The 24,395-nt window shown below is 39.0% G+C and overlaps 1 protein-coding gene across 3 annotated transcripts; it reads right to left on the bottom strand.

Moving 5' to 3' along the window:
• Positions 1 to 67: 67 nt before the first annotated feature.
• LOC133530511 (gamma-aminobutyric acid type B receptor subunit 2) lies at positions 68 to 24,068 on the bottom strand. 3 transcript variants are annotated; one of them, XM_061868432.1, is made up of 32 exons: positions 22,937 to 24,068; positions 21,591 to 21,719; positions 17,245 to 17,348; positions 15,627 to 15,764; positions 15,178 to 15,345; positions 14,439 to 14,614; positions 13,842 to 14,016; positions 13,577 to 13,655; positions 13,014 to 13,168; positions 12,703 to 12,857; positions 12,313 to 12,459; positions 11,936 to 12,045; positions 11,630 to 11,656; positions 10,253 to 10,383; positions 9,816 to 9,938; positions 9,344 to 9,454; positions 8,736 to 8,864; positions 8,194 to 8,289; positions 7,644 to 7,829; positions 7,068 to 7,188; positions 6,675 to 6,765; positions 6,191 to 6,386; positions 5,537 to 5,704; positions 4,880 to 5,063; positions 4,507 to 4,608; positions 4,111 to 4,303; positions 3,857 to 3,912; positions 3,444 to 3,517; positions 3,134 to 3,214; positions 2,825 to 2,923; positions 2,138 to 2,336; positions 68 to 1,781 (listed from the first exon to the last, which is right to left on the bottom strand). In XM_061868432.1, the coding sequence occupies exons 1-32, from the start codon at positions 22,953 to 22,955 to the stop codon at positions 1,528 to 1,530; spliced, it is 4,176 nt and encodes a 1,391-aa protein (XP_061724416.1). In that variant the 5' UTR covers positions 22,956 to 24,068; the 3' UTR covers positions 68 to 1,527. The 3 variants fall into 3 exon arrangements, with proteins under 3 accessions (XP_061724416.1, XP_061724417.1, XP_061724418.1); XM_061868433.1 differs by lacking the exons at positions 17,245 to 17,348; positions 21,591 to 21,719; positions 22,937 to 24,068 and adding an exon at positions 17,090 to 17,196 and having other exon boundaries at positions 3,444 to 3,520; XM_061868434.1 differs by lacking the exons at positions 17,245 to 17,348; positions 21,591 to 21,719; positions 22,937 to 24,068 and adding an exon at positions 16,633 to 16,945 and having other exon boundaries at positions 3,444 to 3,520.
• Positions 24,069 to 24,395: the final 327 nt, after the last annotated feature.

Below are 24,395 nucleotides of genomic sequence, written 5' to 3'. Positions count from 1 at the left end.
CATTTGTATCAAATCTAAGAATAACCCTAAACTGTTTTTAGGGGCTACATAAATATAAAAAACTGTCTGTAATCAAATTATTTAATATCTTACAATATACAATACATATTTTAAAGTCTTAGAACTATCAAGTCTTTATTTACGTGCACATGTACATAATAAAATGCCGGACCAACAACAATAAATTTGAAAATACATACAAATATTTGCACTTTGTAACATCTAAAGGAAACTAATGTATTAAAATTAACATTATATTACAATTAATGAGACTAGGAATATCACAACTGATTTCGGAAAGGTAAGCTTAGCGTGTGTTCCGTCTCTATCCCTTTTAATACGGAAGAGTGAGCCAGAGTTTACGATGAGCACAAACTACGCCTACCTTCCTGGAGTACCTATAGATTAAGGACTGAAGGAATATTCTTAATATCCTGAGGTTTTCATTATCCATTCCCAATTAAAGTATTTTTTTTAATATTGTGGTCTCAGTTATATAATATTATGGTTAACCTCATAAAGGAATTTAAATTTGCAAATTCTTTTTAAAAGATTTTAAGAATATTCGCATATAGTTGAATACACAAGGTGTGCTTCGAGATACAAATTAACTTTGTGCGAACGATTTTTCAAAGAAGACGTATAATATTCGATGTTAAAGAATTAACAACACTTGATTTTTACATTAAAATCTAAAACCCGTGAGCGAACTTGTCGTTGAGAACTTTGTTTACTTATTTTAACATTCAATCATTATTTTTACAATCATATCTAAAAATCGTACCAAATTTTAATCAGTTTCTGCTAAATACAAGAGTTATTTTAATAATGTGTAATAAATTCTACAGTTTGATTAGGTAGACAAGTATTTTAATATTGTTGTACAAGTATTATCGTACTCACAAAAATGTTAATTCAAACTAAATTAGTTCACATTATTTATAAGCGTCAATTGGTAGTATTTTTATTCGTTATTGCACTTTTGGTAAAGTCACGAGGCACAAAAATTTCGGTTTATCCTATTTTACAATTTCCATTTACCTAGTCATAAAGAAAAACAACTATGATATTGTTTATTGCGCTCTGGTCACAATTTCACAACACTTTATTGCCAAAATATAAGAATTATAAATAAAAGGCATCTTGCTTCACCAGAAAAGATATTTATAACTGGCTTAAAATATTTAGAAAATACCTACGCCTGTTCTACTATTTCTCCTAATCTTTGTCAACGTGGCAGCACTACTGAACTGTCAAAATTGTGTCAGTGACTCAGTGTCAATCAGGGAGCCATAACGCGAAAAATTGATTGATGTTAGACTATCAGGATTCCGCATCAAAAAACGAAATCAGAATATTTAGAATAAACAATTACTTTTACAACTTTACTCGTGGTTATGAAACTGTTATGAGTCTTGTCTCCATTACAATTGACATTTGAGATATGAACGGTTTTAACGTTGTAAACATTGAAGTTGAGTTCAACGCAGATAAAGTATTGCTCCTGTCCTAAACCTAAAACTCTACTTACAAATATTCAACTATGTCGCATTTTATCGAGATGTTAGGACAGCTGACGCCATAGGTGAGGTTGAGACCATGGGGTTGACTTTTATGCCGCTCTGTGAGTAATTTGTGGAAGATGGGTAAGATTGCGCACTCGAAAAGTTCGGACTCTGAGCTTGCTGTGTACATCTTTCGTTGGTCAACGGACTCCTGGCGTTTGGAGTCACTGCGCCCGTACGTTGCTGATTTGCGTTCTTCGCGTTTGTTTGGTGAACCTGGAAATAAACGACACACAAGTTTTACAAATCGCTATGCCATATTACTGTAAGTACAGCAATAGACGATTGATTAATTAACCGAGTATAACATGAATTTTACAGTCTACAATTAAAGATACATGGCGCTTAAATTTACATGTTTATCCTTGGGTAGGTCGGAGCTTGTTAATCAGACAAATCGGCAGAATCGTGCTTGAAGTGGCATAAATGTCATTTTTTTGAATTGACATATGCATACTCTCAAAATGTACCCCATAGCTATTAGGTCACACTGTCGCGCACACAGCCAGTTGCGCCAATACCACAAGTATCATACGTAGTCCATCTTACGTCAGGATGGCCGTGTCGCATACCTGATTTATGCCTCGACGCGACGTTAGGGCTGCTCTTATGATGGTCTGGCCTCGGCGTGTGCGCCTGTGTCAACCTAGGCGAATCACCAACACCCTTCGCCCGTTTTAGGGGCTCTGCCTCATGCCGTAACCTCTTCGCTGGCGAGTCTTGCGATTTCGTCACTCGTATCGTGTCTGGGTCTGGTCTCCAGTTGTTCTCCTGGAATTAAAAAAAGGTTGTTAAGTTAGCAGTCGGAACGAAGTTCCTTATCAGACGGTTGGCGGATGGAGGGGTAGGCGAAAAAAATTATACGCGAAGCTCGAACTAAGCGTATCAGTTTCAGCTTGTACAAAAATGTTTTCTTATGTTTAGCTGTTCTCCCTGCCTATGCTTGTAAGTCGCATTTCTGAACTGATTTGTGGAATGTTGTGAGCGGTTTCGATAATTAGTGCTTCGTCCGAGCCGGTGCGCGCGTTTTCCTCGCCTGACCGTGCCCGCCTATTAAATTATTAATTTGTCGATAAAGTTTTTTTTGTATTCATTAATTAATAATATACTAAGTTCATCAATAATAATATGCTTCGTTCCAACCAACTTCCACGATACTCGCACACTTTTTTAGAGTTTCTTCACACTTCAACAAAAGGCCACAACACTTTTATAGCCCATGAAAAGTCATAATGCTCCTGTGTTTTCAACTTGTTTACCTGTTGTTCAGGGAGAGGTTTTCTTGGTATATCGTCGTGTCTTCGAGGTGTTTCAGACTTTTCTGGCCTATCTTGTTTTTCATCTTGGTAACTTCTTACCTGAAAATAATGCTTTACGTCAGCCGCGTCATCAACACGAATCCAATGATGTATAGTACTCGTATCGATACCTACAGATACTAGTATCTTTTGCCTGACTACTGGAAAAGTACATATTTATTTTAGCAGTCAATCTACTCCACCGTCTTTGAATCTTGTCTTTAGAGTAAGATCGAACTATGAAAATCTTGTCATAAAATTATAACTCACTTGAGCTGAAGACTGCCTTCGTTTACTCTGGGTCTGAAGCGGGGGTGTGCTTACTGGTTGTGGGAATTCTGACCCTCGCCGCTGCAAGAAATATAAACTTACTTCATAAAAATCATAATTATTATGTCTCTTTTAGTTACTTGAATTTTTGGTCTGATTTTACTGAGTCAAGATATCACGCAATGCGTCTTCCATCTTTACGCTTTCCGGATATTTTTCAAATGAAGCAAAGTAATGTAAAGAATATCTAATGGGTGGGATAAGGTCACTCTTGGTCAAATAAGTTTATATAAAGGACTCCAAGGATTACCTTCGCTAGCCGGTCGGTCATTCGAAGAGTCTCCGCTTCCCGGTAGCCTTCAGGTGTTCCTCCTCTCGTGGTACCTGCTGCATCGGTAAGTATTTAGTCAAGTCAAGTCAAGAATTTGTGCTAAAAATGTATCAGTTCTTTCCCTTAACCACGTGATTGATCCTGTCTCCGTTTGCTTTAACACATTTATTTAGTGCCGGTGTACACGCTATGAGCGTAGCCAATAACATGCGAAATCCTGTATATGAAAAACAGCGACTACAAACAGAGAACCCGACTATCGGGTCACCGGCACTGAATGTATTAACATTGCTTAAACTACACCATTAAACTTCGTCCTCAAGAACGTACTACACGTTCCCAGATTTCCAGAAAAGGTCAACACTAGATAATTAAGAGATATTTGGACTTACCATAATTTATGGAAGCATTGGAAGCTCTTCTTTCTAAACTCCTGCTATCAACCTCCCTGAAAAAATAAGACAATATGTTAAACCCGTTTAAAAGCAACGCTAGGCTTATTTGATGACTTAATTTGCAAAATACCTGCCCCTGACGGAAAACATTGCATCAGTATATATAATTAATGGTTATATTTTTCAACGACAGTCCTTAATCTTGTAGCGCTCTTGAGAATTGAAATAGTAAACATTCTCAATGTTCTCACCTATGATGATGAGGCGAAGACTGCTGCCGGCTCTTCTCTGATACACTCCTCTGCATCGGAGAGTGATGGTGGCCGGTTTCAGTTTTTCCTGGCGGTGACTTTTGACACGTGTATTGAAAGGTATTCGTGTCCCACAGGTCGCTCTGCACCACTATGAATTCTTTCTTTCTCCTTTCGGAGTCTCTTCTTTGACCTGTAATAAATCAATGTTGATTAGATATTGTTTAATATATGGTTATGTTTGTGTGTGTGATGGAAAAGTCGCCGTTCACATCACTAGCCATGTAAACAATAAGGTAAATTTAAATTTTGTAGACCGATTTTCACAATACATCATAGATTCCTAAATATCTATGTTGCGTAGGTATATATTAAATTAAGCTTTGAGTTACTTACAGGCTTTCTTTCGTTCTGCTGTGGAGTAGTCTGCATCTATATCTAGTATGTCTTCAGGTTCTTGTTTAGGTTTAGGAGGCACTGGTGGGTCTCTTTCTTGCCCTGGAAGTAAGAAGTAAGTTTTAATGTCAATTGAACTAATTATTAAAGGATACAATGTTAGACATCGTCAACTAATATACTCCCCCACTGCCAGCCATAGGTCTATCATGGAATTAATGGAAGAGCGGAATTGTCACGCTCCTTCAGCAACCAAGTGATCAGTGGACCGGAAGCCGACATTAATTTGCCCATTTTATCGTAAAAATCTTGGTTTATATTCTATCCATATATTTTGTACATCAGTTCTTTCCTTGTCTCTTTGGAAACATACCTATGACCTTCCTCTCCATGCCAGGTGGGGGCTCCAGATCATCCTGGTCCACAGACACGTGCATGAGGTCTGTGAGCAGGGCTCCACTGACGCTGGACATGCGTCGGTGGCCCCTCGGCTTCTGATCTCGAGGAGGTGTTTTGGGCTCGGGGATTTTCATTTGCTTCTTTTGTAGTTCTGGTGTCTGTGGATGGTTAAAATGGGTATAAAATAAAATAAAGCTGTAAGGTGGATTTAAGAGAATTATTTTTAGCAAATGACATGCAAAATATCTAAGACCAAATTTGAGAATTGGGTGAGGAACCAAAGTAAATACAACGATATCTAAAACTCCTCGAATCGATATTATTTAAGGTTGTCTGGAAGAGATCGCTCTTTAGCGATAAGGCCGCCTGTTGTTTACCTCTGTCTTTATGTGCAAGAAAGAGGATTCATACTGTATTGTATATTTTATCGTAAATTGTGAAGCGTCGCGATGTTCTAGTGATGAGGCAGACGGCTTCATTTTGATATTTAATACATGTTCGACGTTGAATGAATAAGTCGTGAGGAACCATTCTAATCCCTGTTTTCTCTTTTGGTTGGCAAGCCAGATGGCAGTTGTATTAAGAAAAACAGTTGCAATCGGAAAAGTAGTAATGGTGTTCTTAGTCTTACCTTATTAATCTTTGGTGTAGCAGCCTTAGTATACATAGGCTCCTGCACTTTAGCCGGCACGGACTTGGCAGTGGGGGTGTCACTTGGCTTAAGGGCTGGAACCGTCTTGGCTTCAGCCCGCACTGGTTCTTGCTTGAGTGAGGACTTAGGGGCGGGTTCGGAGGGCTCCTGTGGGCATGCTCATGCTTTAGGCCAAGAGTTTCCAAACTTCGGCCAGTGATTAGAAAGTCAAAGCTGTTTTAGGGTTTGGTTGGTTCTTTGTCAGGCAAGTAAATTCGGAGAATCAAAATTTAACCTTAAATTTAATTTTAGCAAAAAGAGAGGTCACATCATCATCTTACATGATTATCATCAAAAAAGGGAAAATGGCAGAGCACCCTTATATTTCCAGAGTACATGTTGTTAACACATTGTTCGGTTTTTATAATACTATTTAAAGAAGGTGGTGGAAATTAAATTGGTCTCAAAGCCAAGAGAAGAGGGTGACATGCATATTAATAACCAGGCCAGGTCAGTTTTTAGGTCAGGTTAGGTTAATTTCGCCAGAAGGTCTCAAAAACAACAAATTTTTGACATTCCAATAACAAATATATTAAAAAAAGGAAAAAATGCAAACTCAATATGTTGGGAACTGCTCCCACAAAAGTCTCTCACCATTCTCACCTCTGCCGTCCACCCATAAGGCAACTTGGCGAGCTGATCCTTCTCCGGAACAGCCTTGGACGACGGTGGGCTGGTGTAGTCTAGGTGGTTCTTAAAGGAAACATTCTTGGTCTGTTCCTTCTTTGGCTCTTTAGGGGTTTCTTTGAGGATTTCTTTAACTGGCTCTGGGGGTGCTGATGCTTTTGTTCTGCAACGATTGTAAAACTAACCATGAGTAAAGAGGAATTGCAGTAGCAGGAGAAGCAATCATAGTCCTGGTCGAAGTAATTTGCAAGCTTTATAAAAATTCCATGAGATTTGGATTCTGCATTAGTTTTGTCCCTCAATAGAAGCACCCCTGCAGTAATATGTATTACGTCCCATTTTACCTGTTTTACTTTTTGAGTGAGATAATTAATTTATGATCGAATGGGGATTTGTTAAGAAGTAGTTTTTCAACATAAATACGAGTAAGTGTACTGGCTAAAAAACTCACTTTTCGTTGACTTGATTCTGTAGATTGATATATTCAGCCTCTGCTCCTGCTGATGCGCTGAGGCTGCATACTGATGTAATATCGCTAGTTTCTGCAACAACAAGACATATTTAGCTCAATGGCACGCTTTGCTAGGTGTATATCACTTTTTCTATTAGGCCTCTCACAGTCTTCATTTGGAAATATAAGCAAGTATAAAGTGACTGTCTGATGTTACATTACCTTTTCGTTCTATTCACGTTTCTGACTTGGTTGTAACATAAACACGTCTACGCTTTTTTTCACCGGCTTAGCCGCTCAATACTTGGCTGGCGAGGCGACTGCATGGACGGACGGACTGTATTGATTCTGCTTCGTGCCATTATTATTACCGACACATGATTTTTGATTTACCTGGATGGCTAATATTTTCCTTAGGCAATGGCAGCTTTGTTGTCATTGCTGCTGGTGATCTAGAGTCCTTGGTTGTGGATGATTCAGACCCAGCATCGCTGCCCAACTTGCTAAGTAACATCTGCAATAGGAAACCATATTTGTATTTGAAACTTAGTGCCTTCTAAAGGCTCATCATGGCCTTTTTGTATGAGTATGACCCCAAGTTGAGTTAAACCTAATGCCAACAATATTTTGGGAATCACTATGTGAATCATGATTGATTCGGAATATCAAATACAACTTCCGAAAATGTCCACTTGATGCAATGGATACGTTTGTTTTGTTTTTTTATAACCCACAATTTGTCCAATTGGTTGCAACTTTTTATGACATTAAATTTAATAAACTACCTTTATATTTTTTAAATCGTATACCAAGCAATCCTTGTGGTTTTTAGGTAGCCGACCGTTCTTCGTGCTGCTATTGAAAAAAATCAAGACGAGGACTTAATTAAACCAACCCCTCTTCACGTCTTCTACCTTCTTATTCCCTCGAACTTTAATTTTCCGACCCAGTTAAATGGATTTCACTTACCTGTAGTTCATTTTCTTTAGCCTGCAATGTCCTCCGGTACCGGTTGTTGTATTGTCGGAGCTCCTTCAGCTTCCGTTCGAGTTCTGGTCCCGGACTCCGACACTCATGCGTGGACGCCGGACGGAGAGTCGCTCGGATCCGGGACTGAGCCGTGCCGGGCTGGCCGTTGCGACGGAGCTCTAGTAGCTGGGGAGAAGTAAATATGAAACTTCTTTCATAGTAAAAAAAAAATCAAGACGGCAACTAATACTGTCCATGTTATGCACTTGGCGCAGTCAGTAGGATAAGAATATATGTCTTCATCAAATCTCTTTGGGGTGTTCGCTAGATGTTCTTCTACTAATAAAGAAAATAGTATGGAATTCTGATGTTTTTCTTTTTATAGCTAGTTAGGTCTTAAACTAAGAGCGATCAATCAATTAATCATTTATTTATTTAAAGACAACAATGTTATGTTCCACACAATACACATTTTATTAGGTACACAGCAAACACCTTACTACTATAAACTGTGTCTTTTTGTCATGATGAATAGTCATTTGTTTCTTACCTTAGGAACAAAAACGAGGCATAGGGTTGCTGTTGTGCAAAAAATAATGAATATAGCGATTAAGACAAACAGAGCGTCTTTGTGGTCTGCCAAAACCTGGAATAGAAAAATAACATCATTATCTAGGAACTTGAAAGGAACATTAACTAGGAAATTGTTACATACACATTTAACTAAGGTTTACTGAGATTATCGGATTATCGGGGTTGGTTTCGTTTCGGAGGCCAAGATTCTTTTTGGATCGCTGAGCCAAAGCAGTTAGTTAGTTAGTTACTGAGATTATAGCGTAGAACAACACCACTGTCTATTTGTCTAACGCTAATGTGGTCTTACTGATTCGTCAATATTAGTGATTCAAAATCTAGAATTTTCTGGCACACGCATTTTGTCAATAGAAAAGAAAGGCGGCGAATTTAAAAAATGTAAGCGCGAAGAGTTGTACTCGTAATCCCATAGAAAATTTGAATTCTGCGCCATTTTCTACTGACAATAGTTTGAGTATATTTAAAGATAGAATTATATATTATTTCTACAAAACTAACCAATGCAAGGGGAGCTCCAGTAATGCACACTATCAGCACGTTGTAGACGGACAAGCCGATGTGTTTAGAGTCGTTGAGCGCTGGGATGGAGACGTGCCGTGTTTCCCAAGCCAGAAAGGCGCCGAAAACCTGCAGGAAAAAATTCAAGATACGAATACTTGTAGGTGCAATATTTATTTTTATTGGAATAATGCTTACCATTTGACCACAATATCACCTGATCTTAAGTGCCAATACAGTCTAGGGTGGATCATGGTTACCTATACGATCATCATAAACTAAAGTGCTATGCTCGGCTTGATAGTCTGAACAGTCACTTTGGCTTTCACATTTACATAGTTGATGCTTGCCATGCTTCTAATTGTTTTCTTTGACTTCCCTATGGTCTAGTATTCATCTCGTCGTAATTCAATCAGTATTCTCAATCGTAGCTGGTTCATTTTAAATTCAAGATTGTAAATCATACCACTAGAATCGAATATTAGGAAGAGCAGATCTTTTTTAATACCACGACGGTGGCAAACAATCATACGGCCCGCATGATGGTTAGCAGTCACCATAGCCTATGGACGCCTGCAACTCCAGAGGTGTTACATGAAGGATCTTACCAATAGCAATCCCTTGTAAGCATAGATGACTCCTATGAAGATATTCATCTGTTCCGACTGGCAATATTCATTCTCCTGAACTATCTCAATATCTTCGCTCGTTGGATGCGGCTGGAACAAGACCAATAATAATATAAAAACGTTAAAGAATAAATTATTTTACTGAATTAAAAGAATCTATCAGTGCATGTCTCAGATCATCAATATCGTCATCATATGTCATCATCATCATTAACCTATTGGCATCCATTCTGCAGAACATACGAAACCATGTATACCGCATTGGTGAAACTGTTTTGAGATAGCGAGTCTAGTAAGTTGATTAAAGTAATAAACTGTAAAGAGTCTGTTAGAATTAGGACGAGTGGGAAGTATGCAGACAGTCTACAGTAGCCCCGCCATCATGAAACAATGACCACTGTCCAAGAGTCAAACCGAGATACCGAGACAGAGAATACAAAACGATTCTTACCACAGGATCCATCCGCTTGGTGGCGCGGTAGAAGGGGTCGGAGACCTGCCAGGTGATCATGATAGCGAAGTCCACGCACAGCAGCACGCCCACCACCATGAACAGCTGGTAGTCCTTGATAACCTGCACACATGAGAATAAAGGCAATTATTACAATGACTTTAATATGGGTCACAACAGGTGTATCTTCGAACGCCACAAAAGATCTGGAGGCTAAGATGACAATCGTATTGTATTAATATTAGGATGACAGATACTAAGAATAACCACGTGACTATATTCATAGATTATTTTAGTTTCGATTGGTATTTCTATCAACGATTATCATCTTAGCAAGGCCCAAGGTTCAGCGAAAATAGAAAACACTCGTAAGTCCTAGTGTATGACTATGACCCGTATTGAAAAATCGACTGAATGATGTGTGATGATTAACGTACCTTTTTATTAAGCTTGACATCCGTGAAGATGGAGTGAACTCTCCAGGTCTTGGAGAACATGGCACCGAAGGCCAAGCTGAATCCGGCCATCAGAAGCCACGCCCTCGCCGTGCAGATGTAGGGGAACGCGGCTGTGAGAGAGACAGTGGTTAACGGTGGAAAGAGAAGGAAGGCTCTCTAACTTGTGGTGTAAATCTCGAAATAAAGCTACATATCAATTAATACAGTTAATTGCAGGCTATTTACAGTCCACCGAAGGCCACATTAGTTTCAGAGAGGAGCTGCTCGTTAGTAACAAAGATTGACTACTGAAGATAGTGAAGATCATCACTAATATAAGATATTTCGTCTTGCCAAGAGACAATTTACCAGTGATTTTGTAAGCCCGGGTTCGGGTATCACTTTTATTCATGAATAAATGTCTTTATTTTGGAAATACACCACAAATAGTTAATAAACAAAATATAGTCTTGTAGAATATTTAGATTTCGCATGCTTTAGAAAATGGAGACACCACCAGACAGTCTTTACTGGCACCATTAGTCTTCTAAATGTTTCACATGTTCCAAATATGTTAACAAGGTTATACTTTCTCGCATCCAGAAGCCTTCTTTTTCAAAAGGTACTTTACAATCCACATTCAAGGGCTACCATTATTAACAATATTACCATATTTATTCCACTCCAAAACTTTGGACATTCATAATCATTACAATTAGTTCATATCATTACATTTACAATTCAAAGTTGGTCATCGTTCCTTTAGAAAACAATCCCAACATGCTCAGAAGTGTTCATGAGCAAAAAACGTGTTAAAATTAGAATACTTGCTCAAGAGTAGGGTACTTATGTCCTGATGTACGTATGCAAAGAAGAGAAAATGCGTTGAATAAGAACATCGAAGCAAAAACATGACAGTAAAAATAAGCGCTAGTCCAGGAGATTCCAAGCTATGAATAGTAAAGCCCCGAGGCGTCGAAACCTTGTTCAAAGAGTGTCACGACTCAGTATTCTTATGTTTCTAGCACATGACTCGAGCGTCACGCAAGTAGACTTACTTTACAAGGAATTATGTCACGAAAAATCACATGTAAAAGATATCCTAGCATAAAAGAGATTGGAAACCCCTGCACTAGTCCATAAAGCTACAGTTACAACAGATCACATACCACCGACACAAGCTTCGCAGTAAAGGAAAATGAAACCAAAACTTGGAAACATGCTGACGACTCGTCGACCTAGAAAAACGACCTAGGTCTTTCTCAGAATGAAAATTCTAGTCTAATAGTCGGGGGTTAGAGTTCCCAAAATTTGGTTAACGGCATCCACATCGCCAGGGTCGAAGCTCAAGCTGAGGGTGGGAGCAAGCGTCGTTACCTCCACGCTGGGGTTCCTGAGAAAGACCTAAGAATCAATGAAAGTGATGAGATCAAATGATTTAGCTCGGGTGTCACATGCCCGAAAGTGCTTTGCTTATTTAATTTACCGTTTCAGTCCTGTTTTGTTTGACAGAACATTCTTCAAGCTCTCAGCAGTCTAAGCTTTAAAGATAAACATGATTGAATTGTGGAAATTTGAAAGATGATCAGTGATTACCTTTTGTCCAATAAGTTGAAGAGAAGATACAGATATTAATGACACAGCGATAGGACAGTAAAGAGAGGTATTTGGAGAAGGGCATACCTATGCTGCTGAGGCTGGAGTCGAGACCAAGAAAGATGACGCTTAGATAAGTTAACATGCAGCCGATGATGATGAGGTTGTTGAGGTGTGGTGAGGACATCTTGATGTACCTGGAAGAATGATGAAGTTTATGTCAAGAGGTGTTTTACGCACAATCTCAGTATAAGGTTTATAGAAGCCAGACATTCGAAGCGTGCTCCTATTAATTAGTTGGGTTTGCACTTCAGCGCCCTCCTCTGTACTGTACTGTATTCGGTAATTTCGTTCAGAATTGCGGACGAAGCCGGCAAACAACCTGCTTCTGGAGTCTCAAATATTCGATGACTTAGAAAATCAACTTTTGATCACAAAATTAACAGCTTTAAGAGTATACTTGCCTCTGATTCCTGTAATGTATATTCATGGCCAGGAAACCGATGGCGAGGATAATACCGATGATGGAACAGGAGACCAGGAACGAGTAGATGGTGATGTTGACCTGGGTGTGCTCGATGAGGAGCAGCGTGCGATCTTTTGGAGGGTTCCTAAAAATAACTTTCATTTAAGATAAGGATTTTTTTATTGAGCAAACAGCTATTTTGCTAAGTATCTTTAAAAGTTCCCTGATGCTTGTCGAACCACTCTAGTAGCTCAGCGTAGTAATCCTTCACCCTTCGTTCTTTGTCTTTTTGGAACTGTTTGAGATAGAGGCGTGGATCTATAACTATTTCAGTTTCAACTATTTTACAACTCAGGATTTTTGATGATTAATATTATCTGATACTTACTTCCCGAACCATTTGAACATCTGTCCATTGGTAAGATCTAGATGGTCTCGCTCTGCGCAGTACTCCCCTACTTTCACTTCCCCAACTTCATCCCCTTGGAACTGTTTCAGCAAAATAGAAGCTTTCCGCTCATTGTTGTGAAAGCGGACTGGGCCCTGGAATTTGGAAAATAATAATAAGATATTTGGTAAATGTATGAGTCCATTCAATATTTGAGTAAATGAGTCATTATTTATTTGAGTAAAATCGTTTCGAAGACGGTAGGTAGTAGTAAGTGGTAGTAAGTAAGTCGTTATTCAACTCAAACTTACCGTGACCCCCTCAAATGTGACGTTGCTAAGAGCGTCCAGGAACAACTGCTCCCATTCCTTATCCCGATACCTGAAGTCCAAGACCGTCTTCTCTTTGTACCGCAGCTTCACCCGCTGTGCCACAGTCTGGATCGCCAGCGCCATGGCCCAGATTCCTGCAACATATTAAATTTTCTTTAACTACTGTTTGGAATGAGAAATCTATCATTTTTCACTTTCGCGTCCCTTCTGCCCCCTCAATTCCATCTCACCTCATTTTACACCGCGGCATTACGACAAGGTTCATAATGATGAGCCCCGCACGAGAGGCGTGGTGTTCAAACTGGCCAGAACAACACACCCTCCCGTCAACTAAAGGGCTATATTGAACTGAAGGATTGATGACAAAATTAATATGCCTCGTAATGTCATGTTATTAAAGGTTAGATTTGACAAATTTGCGCGTCATCTTGGATGACATGAACTATAACCATCGTAAGTGTAGCCATGGTCAACTAAAGGTCTATATTGAACTGGAGGATTGATGATAAAATTAATAAACTAAAAGCCAATATTTTACTAACCATCATAAGTGTAGCCATGGAATCTGGAATATTCAGCGCCTCTTCTCCTGTCGTATTCGACTTGGTACTCTTTAGGGCTCTGAGATTAAAAACAAAGGAAAGATAAACAGGTTTTTAATAGTTCTAGTTTAGTAATAAAGTAAATATTTTTACACAAATACTTCAATATCTTTTGCTATTTGTACTAAGGATTGACGAATAATTGCTGGGTCTTTTCTCGGCAACTTCTTTTAGTATATATACCGATAATTTAATGAGGTCTTACTATGCCGGAGACAGTCATCTGCCCTGTAGTGGATAGTGGCAGCAGATCCGTGAGGATGGCAGTGTCCAGTGCTGTGGTTAGGTCCCGCCTGGAGCAGGGAGCGTGGCGCTTCCACCATTTTGGGGTGTAGGTGCCGAGGAGAAGCCAGGTGTACGCGCGTCCGTACATCTCGAGTCTGGAAAATATAAATATATATAAAACTTTTTATTTTTGGTACTTACAAGCTTTTATCGCTAACCGTACTTTTACTTCAACAAGCAACTAATACTGGTTGGAGGAAGGATTGGATGGAGGTTTGGTAAAAAATGTCTGCAAGTGAAGCTCACGGGTTTTGCTGTATGCACCTGGAAAGCGCCATAATGAGGAGAATTTCAACAGTCCACCAAACAAACAACTTGTCTTCTTCATTCTAGTTCCCTCTTTGCTGAGGATCGCGACCACATGTAATTTGTCTCCATTTATAGGCCACGTGAGCTGCACAGTGCAAACTGCCGCCAGCCGATCTCTTCATAGCGTACGCCCATCTTATACGTGCCCCACTCCGAACTAAGTCTATATTCATTTGGCCTAAAATTATGTTTCTGCGTATCAACCTACTTGTAAGCTTCACAAAAAATCTCCATTGCCCAGCTCTCGTTGAAGTTGCCCAGGATGATTCTTATATCCTTCTCCTTGAGCTTGGCGAGCGCTGACTTGACTTCTGATGCGAAGCTCTGCTGCTCCAGGATCTCGATCTCGTGGTTGTCCAGGTCGGAGATAAGGTCGTTGTGTGCCTGGAGAAATGTGTCATTGTAAAGTTTGATCATGGCTCAATAAAAAGCTAATGAATATGATCTGATGTAAAACTAGATTGTGAAGTCGAAAATCAAGTCTCATGTGAAGAAGATCAAGTATTAGAAGAAGTCCACAACAGACCAAATCTATTTAAGTCCGTTTTATGTATATGTAGCATTGATGGGTGGCGCTGTTCTTTGGTGTGATGCTTTAATGGCTTTCTGAATAAAGACCTTTCAAACATGACGAAAATACCCACCATCACCACACCACATAACCAACCTCTGTAACATTGGAAAATGCTGTATTCACAATATACTGCAGCACGTGTTAGAATTAATTGTCTAAGGTAAAATAGGGCTGCTATATGTGGCAAAATTTTCCGAGGTTAGTCAGATATACTGTCATCATCGTTGGGATCGGTTTGTATGTTTTGCGGGCTTGGTACGAAGAGCTAGCCTAAACTGTCCAGGAATCCAGTGGAAGAATGCAAGTCTAAAATACCACCTTTCTTATATGGTTATATGGTACAGGCTGGCAAAAGAAGATTACCAATACTTACTAGTGCATATCTCGGTTCGTTCTGATAGATAGTCCCAACCCTCGTCCAGTTGAAGTGCTGCAGGAGTCTGATCCGAGGCATGTTGAAGGCGTTCTCCGAGGGTACGATGCGGAAAAAGTTGGGGAAGGCTTCTCGGGTGAACATGGGATGAGTATCTGCGTATGAGAGCTGAAAAAACAAATCGAAGTAAGAAATTAAAGGTCAATGCTAATCTGATAAGCGCTGGTGCTTAATCTGCTAAAACTGGAGATCGTTGGTTCAAAATCGAAGAATTTATGTACCTACAAAATACCATTTGGATATTAAGCAGTTACAATAAGATCTTTACTTAGTTATGTTATGGATGTCGCTTTCGTAAAAACCATTTCCTTAGTCAATTCTTAGAAAAATGCTAAGAGGAGTAAAAGATTTACTGATTATGGCTTGCTGGGATAATTAAAACCATATACCTGCGTAAGATGCCAATGCTTGGAAGCCTTGGCTATGGGGTCTGTGACATGGGTGCAGGCGGCGCCGAACAGCATCAGCTTATGCGGGCCCGAGTGCATCATGTCGAAAAATGACTTCACTCCTACTGCTGCGTTGCACTGAAGCAAAAAAACAATGTTAATTATTTATTTGTCAAATGTTTTAGATATAATCTTTGCCAGTCTCTGGTATTGTCATTAGACAGATATCGACATGATTGTGATGAGCCTAAACTGAACGTGTTTGCTGTTGCATTGTTTTATTATCGTGTTCCTTGGTAGTGGTATCCTTCGGTTTTCAGCATGAGATCTCAACTATCTATCAAACAGTGCTGTGAAGTTTTTTTAATAGTACTCAAAATAAGTTCTCAAAAACAACATTAATTATCTTTATTTCTGTGGATTGCTTCTATCTAAATGTATATATAATGAATTGTTCTAGTATATAAGCGCCTTGGTTTTTGTTGATTGTAATGCCTATATATTTTGTAATAAATAAAAAATAAATCTTTGAGAAGTGTAGTTGTCGCCTAGAAATCCAAAGACAACACCAAATAGATAGACATCCAGTGACCAAAATAATTAAATATATCGTAGAGTTAGACCAAGCTAAATTGGCAGCGATTTTGATAGCCCTACCTAAATCTCTAACTCTAACAAACTTTATAAGGTACCACAGAAAGAAAGATGTGTTCTGATATATTTGGACACTTTTTTTGGCCGTCACCAACACGTCACAATCTATTTGAAGCTGACTGGACCAGCTGTGATATACCCTATGACCAGCTGCGCTGCAAAATGCACATGCTTGACGCTTCGTTTCTATACGAACCTCATGCAGCTATCATTCCACCACATACGCAGTCGGTAGTTCCTCAGCGCGCTATCTTGCTCTTTCACGTGGTCCAAGGCCAGCTTGACACTCGGTCACACCTCGCCCTACAGGTCACGAAACCATTACTAGCTAAGTTAGTATCTACAACCATACCTCAGTATCGTTCCACCACATATGCAGTCGGTAGTTCCTCAGCACGCTGTCATGCTCGTTCACGTGGTCCAAGGCCAGCTTGACACTCGGTCACACCTCGCCCTACAGGTCACGAAACCATTACTAGCTAAGTTAGTATCTACAACCATACCTCAGTATCGTTCCACCACATATGCAGTCGGTAGTTCCTCAGCACGCTGTCATGCTCGTTCCCGTGGTCCAAGGCCAGCTTGACACTCGGTCACACCTCGCCCTACAGGTCACGAAACCATTACTAGCTAAGTTAGTATCTACAACCATACCTCAGTATCGTTCCACCACATATGCAGTCGGTAGTTCCTCAGCACGCTGTCATGCTCGTTCCCGTGGTCCAAGGCCTGCTTGACACTCGGTCACACCTCGCCCTACAGGTCACGAAACCATTACTAGCTATGGTTGTATCTACAACTATATTCACCTCAGTATCATTCCACCACATATGCAGTCGGTAGTTCCTCAGCACGCTGTCATGCTCGTTCACGTGGTCCAAGGCCAGCTTGACACTCGGTCACACCTCGCCCTACAGGTCACGGAACCATTACTGGCTATGGTAGTATCTACAACTATATTCACCTCAGTATCATTCCACCACATATGCAGTCGGTAGTTCCTCAGCACGCTGTCATGCTCGTTCACGTGGTCCAAGGCCAGCTTGACACTTGGCATTACACCTCGGCCTACAGTAAAGTTCACGAAACCATTAATATCTGAACATGATGCTGAGACAGATGGTCAGCAAGGTCAGGTAGTATAGTCTAAAAGGAACAATTCCACCATTCTCACGGAACATATCGTAAGAAGATAAGTGAATATTTATTTGTTTCACAAGGGGGCAAAGGTGTTGTTTAAACTCTTGTGCTAATATTGGTACCCGAGCAAGCAAAAAATCCTAAAATTGAACCACGAGCGTAGCGAATATTGAGCGTTGCGGGGGTTTCAAGGCATGAGGGTTAAACAAATTATGCCTCCGAGTTAAACACAATTTTTTTTTACACATCAACGCAAGGAAAATACTAACTGTAAAATATCAAATCAAATCAATTCAAATTGAATGTTATTGAATATGATTGAATACTTATCATTCAAAAGTCAATCCTAGCAGCCAACGTAAGGAAACAACTCAAAATTTGCATTTGATTACTTTGCAACTTTCTCGTCAGTTTTCGAACAATCAAGAAGTCCTTTACCAGCTGATGTATTGAAAAATAATTTAACATTTTTTCTTAATATAAAGCCCTATTAAGAAAAAATGTTAAATTATTTATCTTGTAAATCCGAAATAAACTCTAATATGATTGAATTATGGGCGATTTTCGGAATAAGGTACCCGACTTCTAATAATAGTAGATTTTTAACTAAGGGATGAAATGATGCCTATCACCCGAGTTAAACACTCGACTTTTCATTTCATTTCTTATAAATAAATAAATATTTGGGTACACTCTTATACAGATCGAGCTATCCCCAAACTAAGCAAAGCTTGTACTATGGGTACTAGCTTAGGTGACGATAAACATAATGACACCCATGACTAAGGAATGAATATCGGTGTTCATCACACAAATAAATGCCCTTACCGGGATTCGAACCCGGGACTATAGGCTTCATAGGCAGGCCCACTCACTAGGCCAGACCGATCGTCAATATTATAAGTTATTAATTTATGAGTACCATCATAATCATAATTAATAAATGCTTATTTGAAAAAGAAAAAACTACATTATGCAAAACGTAAATGTAGATATCAATTTCTATACGTCCGATCCGTATCAACCACTGAATAGTTTATTAGATTGTAGTACTTATAGTACGGGCGGCGACGGTATGATATGCTACGTCATCTGATACCCTGATAAGTGCCATGACACACGTTCCTAAGTAAAAAATCGCAGCCTCACCAGCACACCGCACACGCCAGCTAAGCTACTGGTCGCCTTCACCGCGGCCATGAAACCTTGGCCCGCTCAAACGGTATCACTAGGCTAGGAGTCGTGGGGTTGAGTAACGATCGGTAGCGAAGAGCTAGCCAACACCAGCAGCCACATAGTCCACAAAAAGACGTGAATTTACCTCCGCACATCGGTGGGGAGCGACCCGCCACAGCCGAAAGGCGGAAGCGGCGTCTCACACTTCCTTTTTAGGGAGGTATCGAACGAGATCCACACATGGTAAAAAAAATCTAATTGGCTTAAAGCACGAAAAAAGTAACACTTTCGGTGACAAAAAAAGTGAAATTTACATATAGGAATTGTAGCTTCAGAAACCACTCGTCTGCCAGTTCCTGCATGGCCGGAAGTGCGTCTGCCGAGCACTTTAAAGGTATACAAAAAGTGAAATTTATGCCATCTGATACCTAAATGAGAAATGTAGGCAACATATATAGTCGGTCAAACAACTCTGTCGGTAGAAAAAAACGCGATATTCAACCCTTCGTGCCTATTTTTTTTAATTTGCCGCTTTCATTACTGACGGCAATGGCTTGACAGACTTTAGCAATTTCTATGTAGCTTCAGAAAACACTCGTCTGCCAGCTCTCAAATGGCCAGAAGTGAGTCTGCCGAGCATTTCATTTCAAAGATATCCCCAACGTGGTACTTTTTTTCGTGCTATAGGCCAGTTCTTTTCTTTTACTTTTTTGTGGAAACTTAGCATCACATTGACCTATACATTGACCTACAAGAAGTGATACCTAAGATACAAGTAAATATTTACTTAGTTTAGGTATTTTTATCAAATTTCTATTAGCAACAGAAAATACATATCTATTTGGTATCAAAGTTTTTACTTTTTTTTTGTGAAATCTATTAATGTCCTAGTGTTTAAGTATAAATTCTATAGTTACCATTGTAAAAAATCAATTAGCATAATTTTTAAATGAATAAATATTATCTTATCTCGCATATAAATTCCTATATATAAATTTCACGTTTTTTTTTGTCAACGGAAGCGGTACTTTTTTGTGCTTTAGGCCAATTCTAATTTTTAGAAACTTGGCATCACTTATGAATGTGTGCCATGGTATCAGGGTATCAGAAGACGTAGCAGATCATACGGTCCGTGCCCGTACTATTATTTATAATTCGGCGGTACAATATTTAGTTGGCTTTATTTGTTAAGTTTCTGTCCGTTTTCAATTTCTACAACGATAAAATCGAATTGGATTTTGGACTTTAATTTTTAATTAATTTAATTTTAATTTAATTGACCGAGCGTTATTGAAGGTCTCCATTTAAGCTTAGACAAAATTACTTTCGTTTTTTCGGATGTTCTCCTCTGCAGGGCCTACCGCGAACCACGTTTGACGTGTTGCCTCTCTGTCGCACTTGTAAATTCGTAGGTAAATCTGACAGGAAGGCAACACGACGAACGTGGTTCGCGGTAGGCCCTCAGGTCGCATTACTCAACCGATTTTCGTGAAATTTTGGGAGCAGATTTGTTAGTTAGATAAATATTCATCGATTCGTTTTTTAGAAAATGTTAAAAATTGTAAAACTTGGCACAAAGGACTTAAGTGCCAGGAGGGTCTAGGGCACGTAAGACCGTTGTCAGTTCGCTGTGATAATGACACAAGAAGTGAAGAATATGTAAATATAAATATAATTGAATTCGTAACTACTTTTTCTCTCAAGACTAACATTTGGTGAACCCTACTCTACACCTTAGTGTTCCTAAACAAAATAAGGGATTTGTTTTGCTTTGCACTTACTAAGTGAAACTCTAAAATATAAATATTAAATATGTTAAAACGGTCACTCACGGATTTTAAGTCGAAAACGCTCGATATGCTTCACTCCGTTCCGAGGAGCGTCGTCAGGGGACAAACAACACACATGTCGAGCGTTTTCGACTTAAAATACGTGAGTGACCCGTTTTAACATATTTAATATGTCTGTGTCTCACGGAAGTTTTGTTATTAAAATCTCTAAAATATAAAATATGAACGTTAAAGTTGATCATTAAAATTCATTCACTTATAATTATATCTAAGGACGGGCCTTACGGACAATAAGAATGGGGCCAGTAAAGCGGTGTCACGCACACGAATTCGAGCCAATCGTGCAGTCTAACGCCACAACGCGATTGGTTGATGAAATGATGACTTCGCACCACGCGCGCGATTTGTCGCAACTAGTTCCGTTAGACTGCACGATTGGCTCAAATTCGTGAGTGACACCACTGAAGTAGCACCATTCTTAGTGCCCGTAAGGCCCTTCCTTAGATATATATGTCAATATTAAAATTACTCTATTCTATTAATTCAAGGCACACAATATAAATTTTGGTGGTGTGACGTGAATGATTTGTTTCATCGATATCGATAAAATTGCATTTCAACAATACGTAGAAAGCATTAGATAAACGCCCTTGTTAGAGTATTTTAGGAGTGAAAACTTCTTTAGCGGCACTGTGCACGTTTTGTGATGGGAAAAAAATGTTAAACTCGCGACAGGTCTCGTGACCCACAGATTCGACAAATTGAAAATTCGTAAGACGGACACGTGACCTGATAGAAAAACTGTTCCAATGTCATTGAAGCCAGTAGAGTAGAGTCGTTGAAATTATGGATGGAAGTTGATTTTTCTGAGAGATAATCTTTTTAATGTTAAATAATTGTAATAGTTCTGAAGTGTTATTAATGTAATGTAAATTGTCATGTTCTTATGTTAATATTCAAGTTTTCACTTCAGCCGGCACTCCCGGAGTGCAACCCGTTATTTTTTAGAATTTATGGAAAAAGTAAACGGAGAACGTTCTCGAGAACGGCACAATTCTAAACGGGCCAAACCTAGGCTCCTATGACCCGTGGCAAAAACTCAGCAGAGGACACTGAAGGCCTTGGTCACTTTTTCCTTTGTATATGACATTTATTTAGTTTATAACCTGAGGAAAATTATAATGATGGAAATGCGGATAGTTACCAGTATGCGAGTTCTCGACGCCCTTGCCAAAAGGGAAGAAGCCGGCGATGTAGACGTCTGTCCGTCGGTTCAGGATGGCGTCGAGGTTCGGCTTCTGCGCGCCCACCAGCGCCAAGAGCAACCATATCGCTGGACGAAAAAAAAAATATTAGAGTTAGACCAAGCTAAGTCTAACTCTAGTGCTTTTTATTCGGTTGCTAAGTGACTCCAGGTGAACTGAGGCAAAAAGCCGGAAGAATGGTAGTCTGTGTTAAGCAAATTATCTGCCTGATATTATTACGTCTAGCGGAAAAGTTACTCGCTAAAGAACTAGAGCCTTTTCACATTCTCCGATTAGATATCGAAACAGCAAACTCAGGTAATTTTCTCAGTACTTACCTAGTTACCACACTAAATTACCAATAGTCAATATTACTTACTCGTACTTTAAACGTCTTCTGTATTTAAGTCGACAGTTTTTGGTAATTCAAACACTAAACTGAGTATATGTTCATCGTTGTTATTAATTAAGTTCTATCTTCTTTACTTTTCCGTAAGGGTTCCGTACCCAAAGGGTAAAACAGGACCTTGTTACTAAGACTCCGCTGTCTGTCCGTCTGTCACCAGGCTGTATCTCATGAACCGTGATAGTTAGAAAGTTGAAATTTTCACAGATGATATATTTCTGTTGCCGCTATAACAACAAATACTAAAAAGTACGGAACCCTCGGTGGGCGAGTCCGACTAGCACTTGTCCGGTTTTTTATATTTTAGGGCCAACAGGTTTAAACTTAGAACAAACCTTTTTCAGTGTTAAGAGCAATTATTTATCTATCAAAAAACTTGTTTAGATATTTAGTAATTTTAAAGAGCTCTTCAAGAATGTCATGCCATTACCCCCTAGGTAAATGCAAAAATAAATGTTCTGGATATCCCATTTCTGTCGAATTTCACACAAACCGCTACTCAAAGTAGAGGTAAACAGTCGAAAATAAACTTGTGCCGTTTTAAAAACATCGGAAAGAAAATTGAAACAAACCAAACGAAATCAAACACATATAAAATTTTACAGATTTTATAAACAAATAAAATGTTAAAATTTAAAATAAAGTCGTCGATCCGAATGACGTTATGATACGTGCAAAGTTAGCCTTGGTTTTCAGTAGATATATTTATAAATAGTCTTCAGGTCAATAAGTTAAATTCAGGGTTAAGTCACTTATAAATACAAAATATCACTCATAGAATAAATTTAACATGTTATTAACGTCCCAAAAAGCAATCGTTAGTAATTAATCTATAAAAAATCTCTTAAAGGACTTTATTACCTGAAAGGCAAAGGATGGTTATAAAACTTATAAACTTACCTAAACCACAGTCCCACATGCTGAATCCCACTGCCCACTTTCCCACTATGCCCACACCATCCCACAATCCAGCTCAGACCGTCTCCGAGCCTAAGGACTCAGGTATCATAGTAAAACACACATTTTGCTGAAACCGTTCTTCCAGCGGCCTGTGAAAACCACACTTAATATGCAGTTAACGGAAATGGCATCTATTTTCAGTTGCGTAAAATACAATATCGCATGCTCTGAAGTGATGGGAAGAAATTAAATTCAATCCCCAATAGGCTTCATTTTAAAGCTCTGACAATCTAAAATCAACCTTAAATATATAAGTTTAGGTTTGTTTTGGCTTGTTAAATGGTGATTCTTGAGACGTTTGGTCATGGACAATGTTGAGCAAACAGGCAAAATTAGGCTTTGTGGGTGCAGATCGATAGAGGGAGGGCAGTTGCCATAGGGATGTTTGTACCAAGATCTGTCGATAAAAAAATATTCAGTGGGAAGATATCGTATGATTTTTAAGACTAAGACTCGTTAGAAGATAAATATAAGCAAAATGCCAAGAAAAGTTAATTTAGTCAGTTAGAAATATCAAGGTGTTACAATATTATAATATTCTACAGCAAAAAAATAATAGCCACAGGTACAGTAAGTAAAAAAAATGTTGTCATCTTTTGCTTGATCATCGGCATGAATCTTACTGATTTTAAGATGCTCAATAAAACAATACGTCTTTTTTAAACTTGTTTGGTATAAAAGTTACACAAACACAAATCAACAAAATTCACAAATACTCGAAGAAGGTATCGTTTTTGTGCAGTTTACCTGTACATTTTATTTTGCTGTAGGTATCTAAAAAAATACGTTTTTATTCGATCCAAAAACTATATCGACAACTCATCACCCCATCCCTATCAACCCTCTGAATACTGAAGCACGCATGCGCACAACTCAGGGTGTGTCATCCCCGGTTATCTCTACTATGACGTCCGTTTATCGAAACTGTTACTCCCATCCCGCTCGCACTCTTTGACTAGCAGTATAGAGGAAAAGAGAGCAGGCGCGTAGTTTTGATTTTTCAAATTCCGAATTCTGTCTTGCGCAGTATTGTTTCCACGCACACATTGAAACTTATTCTCTCTCGTATTTCTGCAGCATACGTGAACGTTTTGTTTCCATTGCTGGTTTTACTGAAAGATAGAAATATTGAGTATATTATTAAAGCAGCGATGTATAAGATAACGTTTGATACAGTCCTATGAGGTGCTTCTAAGTTCTAATTGAGTTGTGAAGTTAGATAAAGTTTTATCAGTTAATTGAGTTTTACTTCACTAGAATTAGTGATGTTTGACACCAATTATCTTAACAAGCTTTGAATTAGGAAATATGTATGTTCTCTATTCTTTTTAAATATTTATTTTAATTTTTACCGCTACTACTGACCACATCATGATTGGTAGTCCTAAACTATGCGTTT

Source organism: Cydia pomonella, chromosome 23, assembly GCF_033807575.1.
Source record: "Cydia pomonella isolate Wapato2018A chromosome 23, ilCydPomo1, whole genome shotgun sequence".
Taxonomy (NCBI): domain Eukaryota; kingdom Metazoa; phylum Arthropoda; class Insecta; order Lepidoptera; family Tortricidae; genus Cydia; species Cydia pomonella.
The sequence above is the reverse complement of the archived record's forward strand: the minus strand, read 5'-3'. Positions and strand labels throughout refer to the sequence as shown.

Bases quoted from the DNA above. Each gene is read 5' to 3' on its own strand.
- LOC133530511 (XM_061868432.1), bottom strand. The intron at 9,455-9,815 runs GTAAGAATCGTT...GTCTTGTTCCAG, and splicing joins CCAAGCGGATGGATCCTGTG to CCGCATCCAACGAGCGAAGA. The intron at 5,705-6,190 runs GTGAGAGACTTT...GCATGCCCACAG, and splicing joins GGACGGCAGAGGTGAGAATG to GAGCCCTCCGAACCCGCCCC.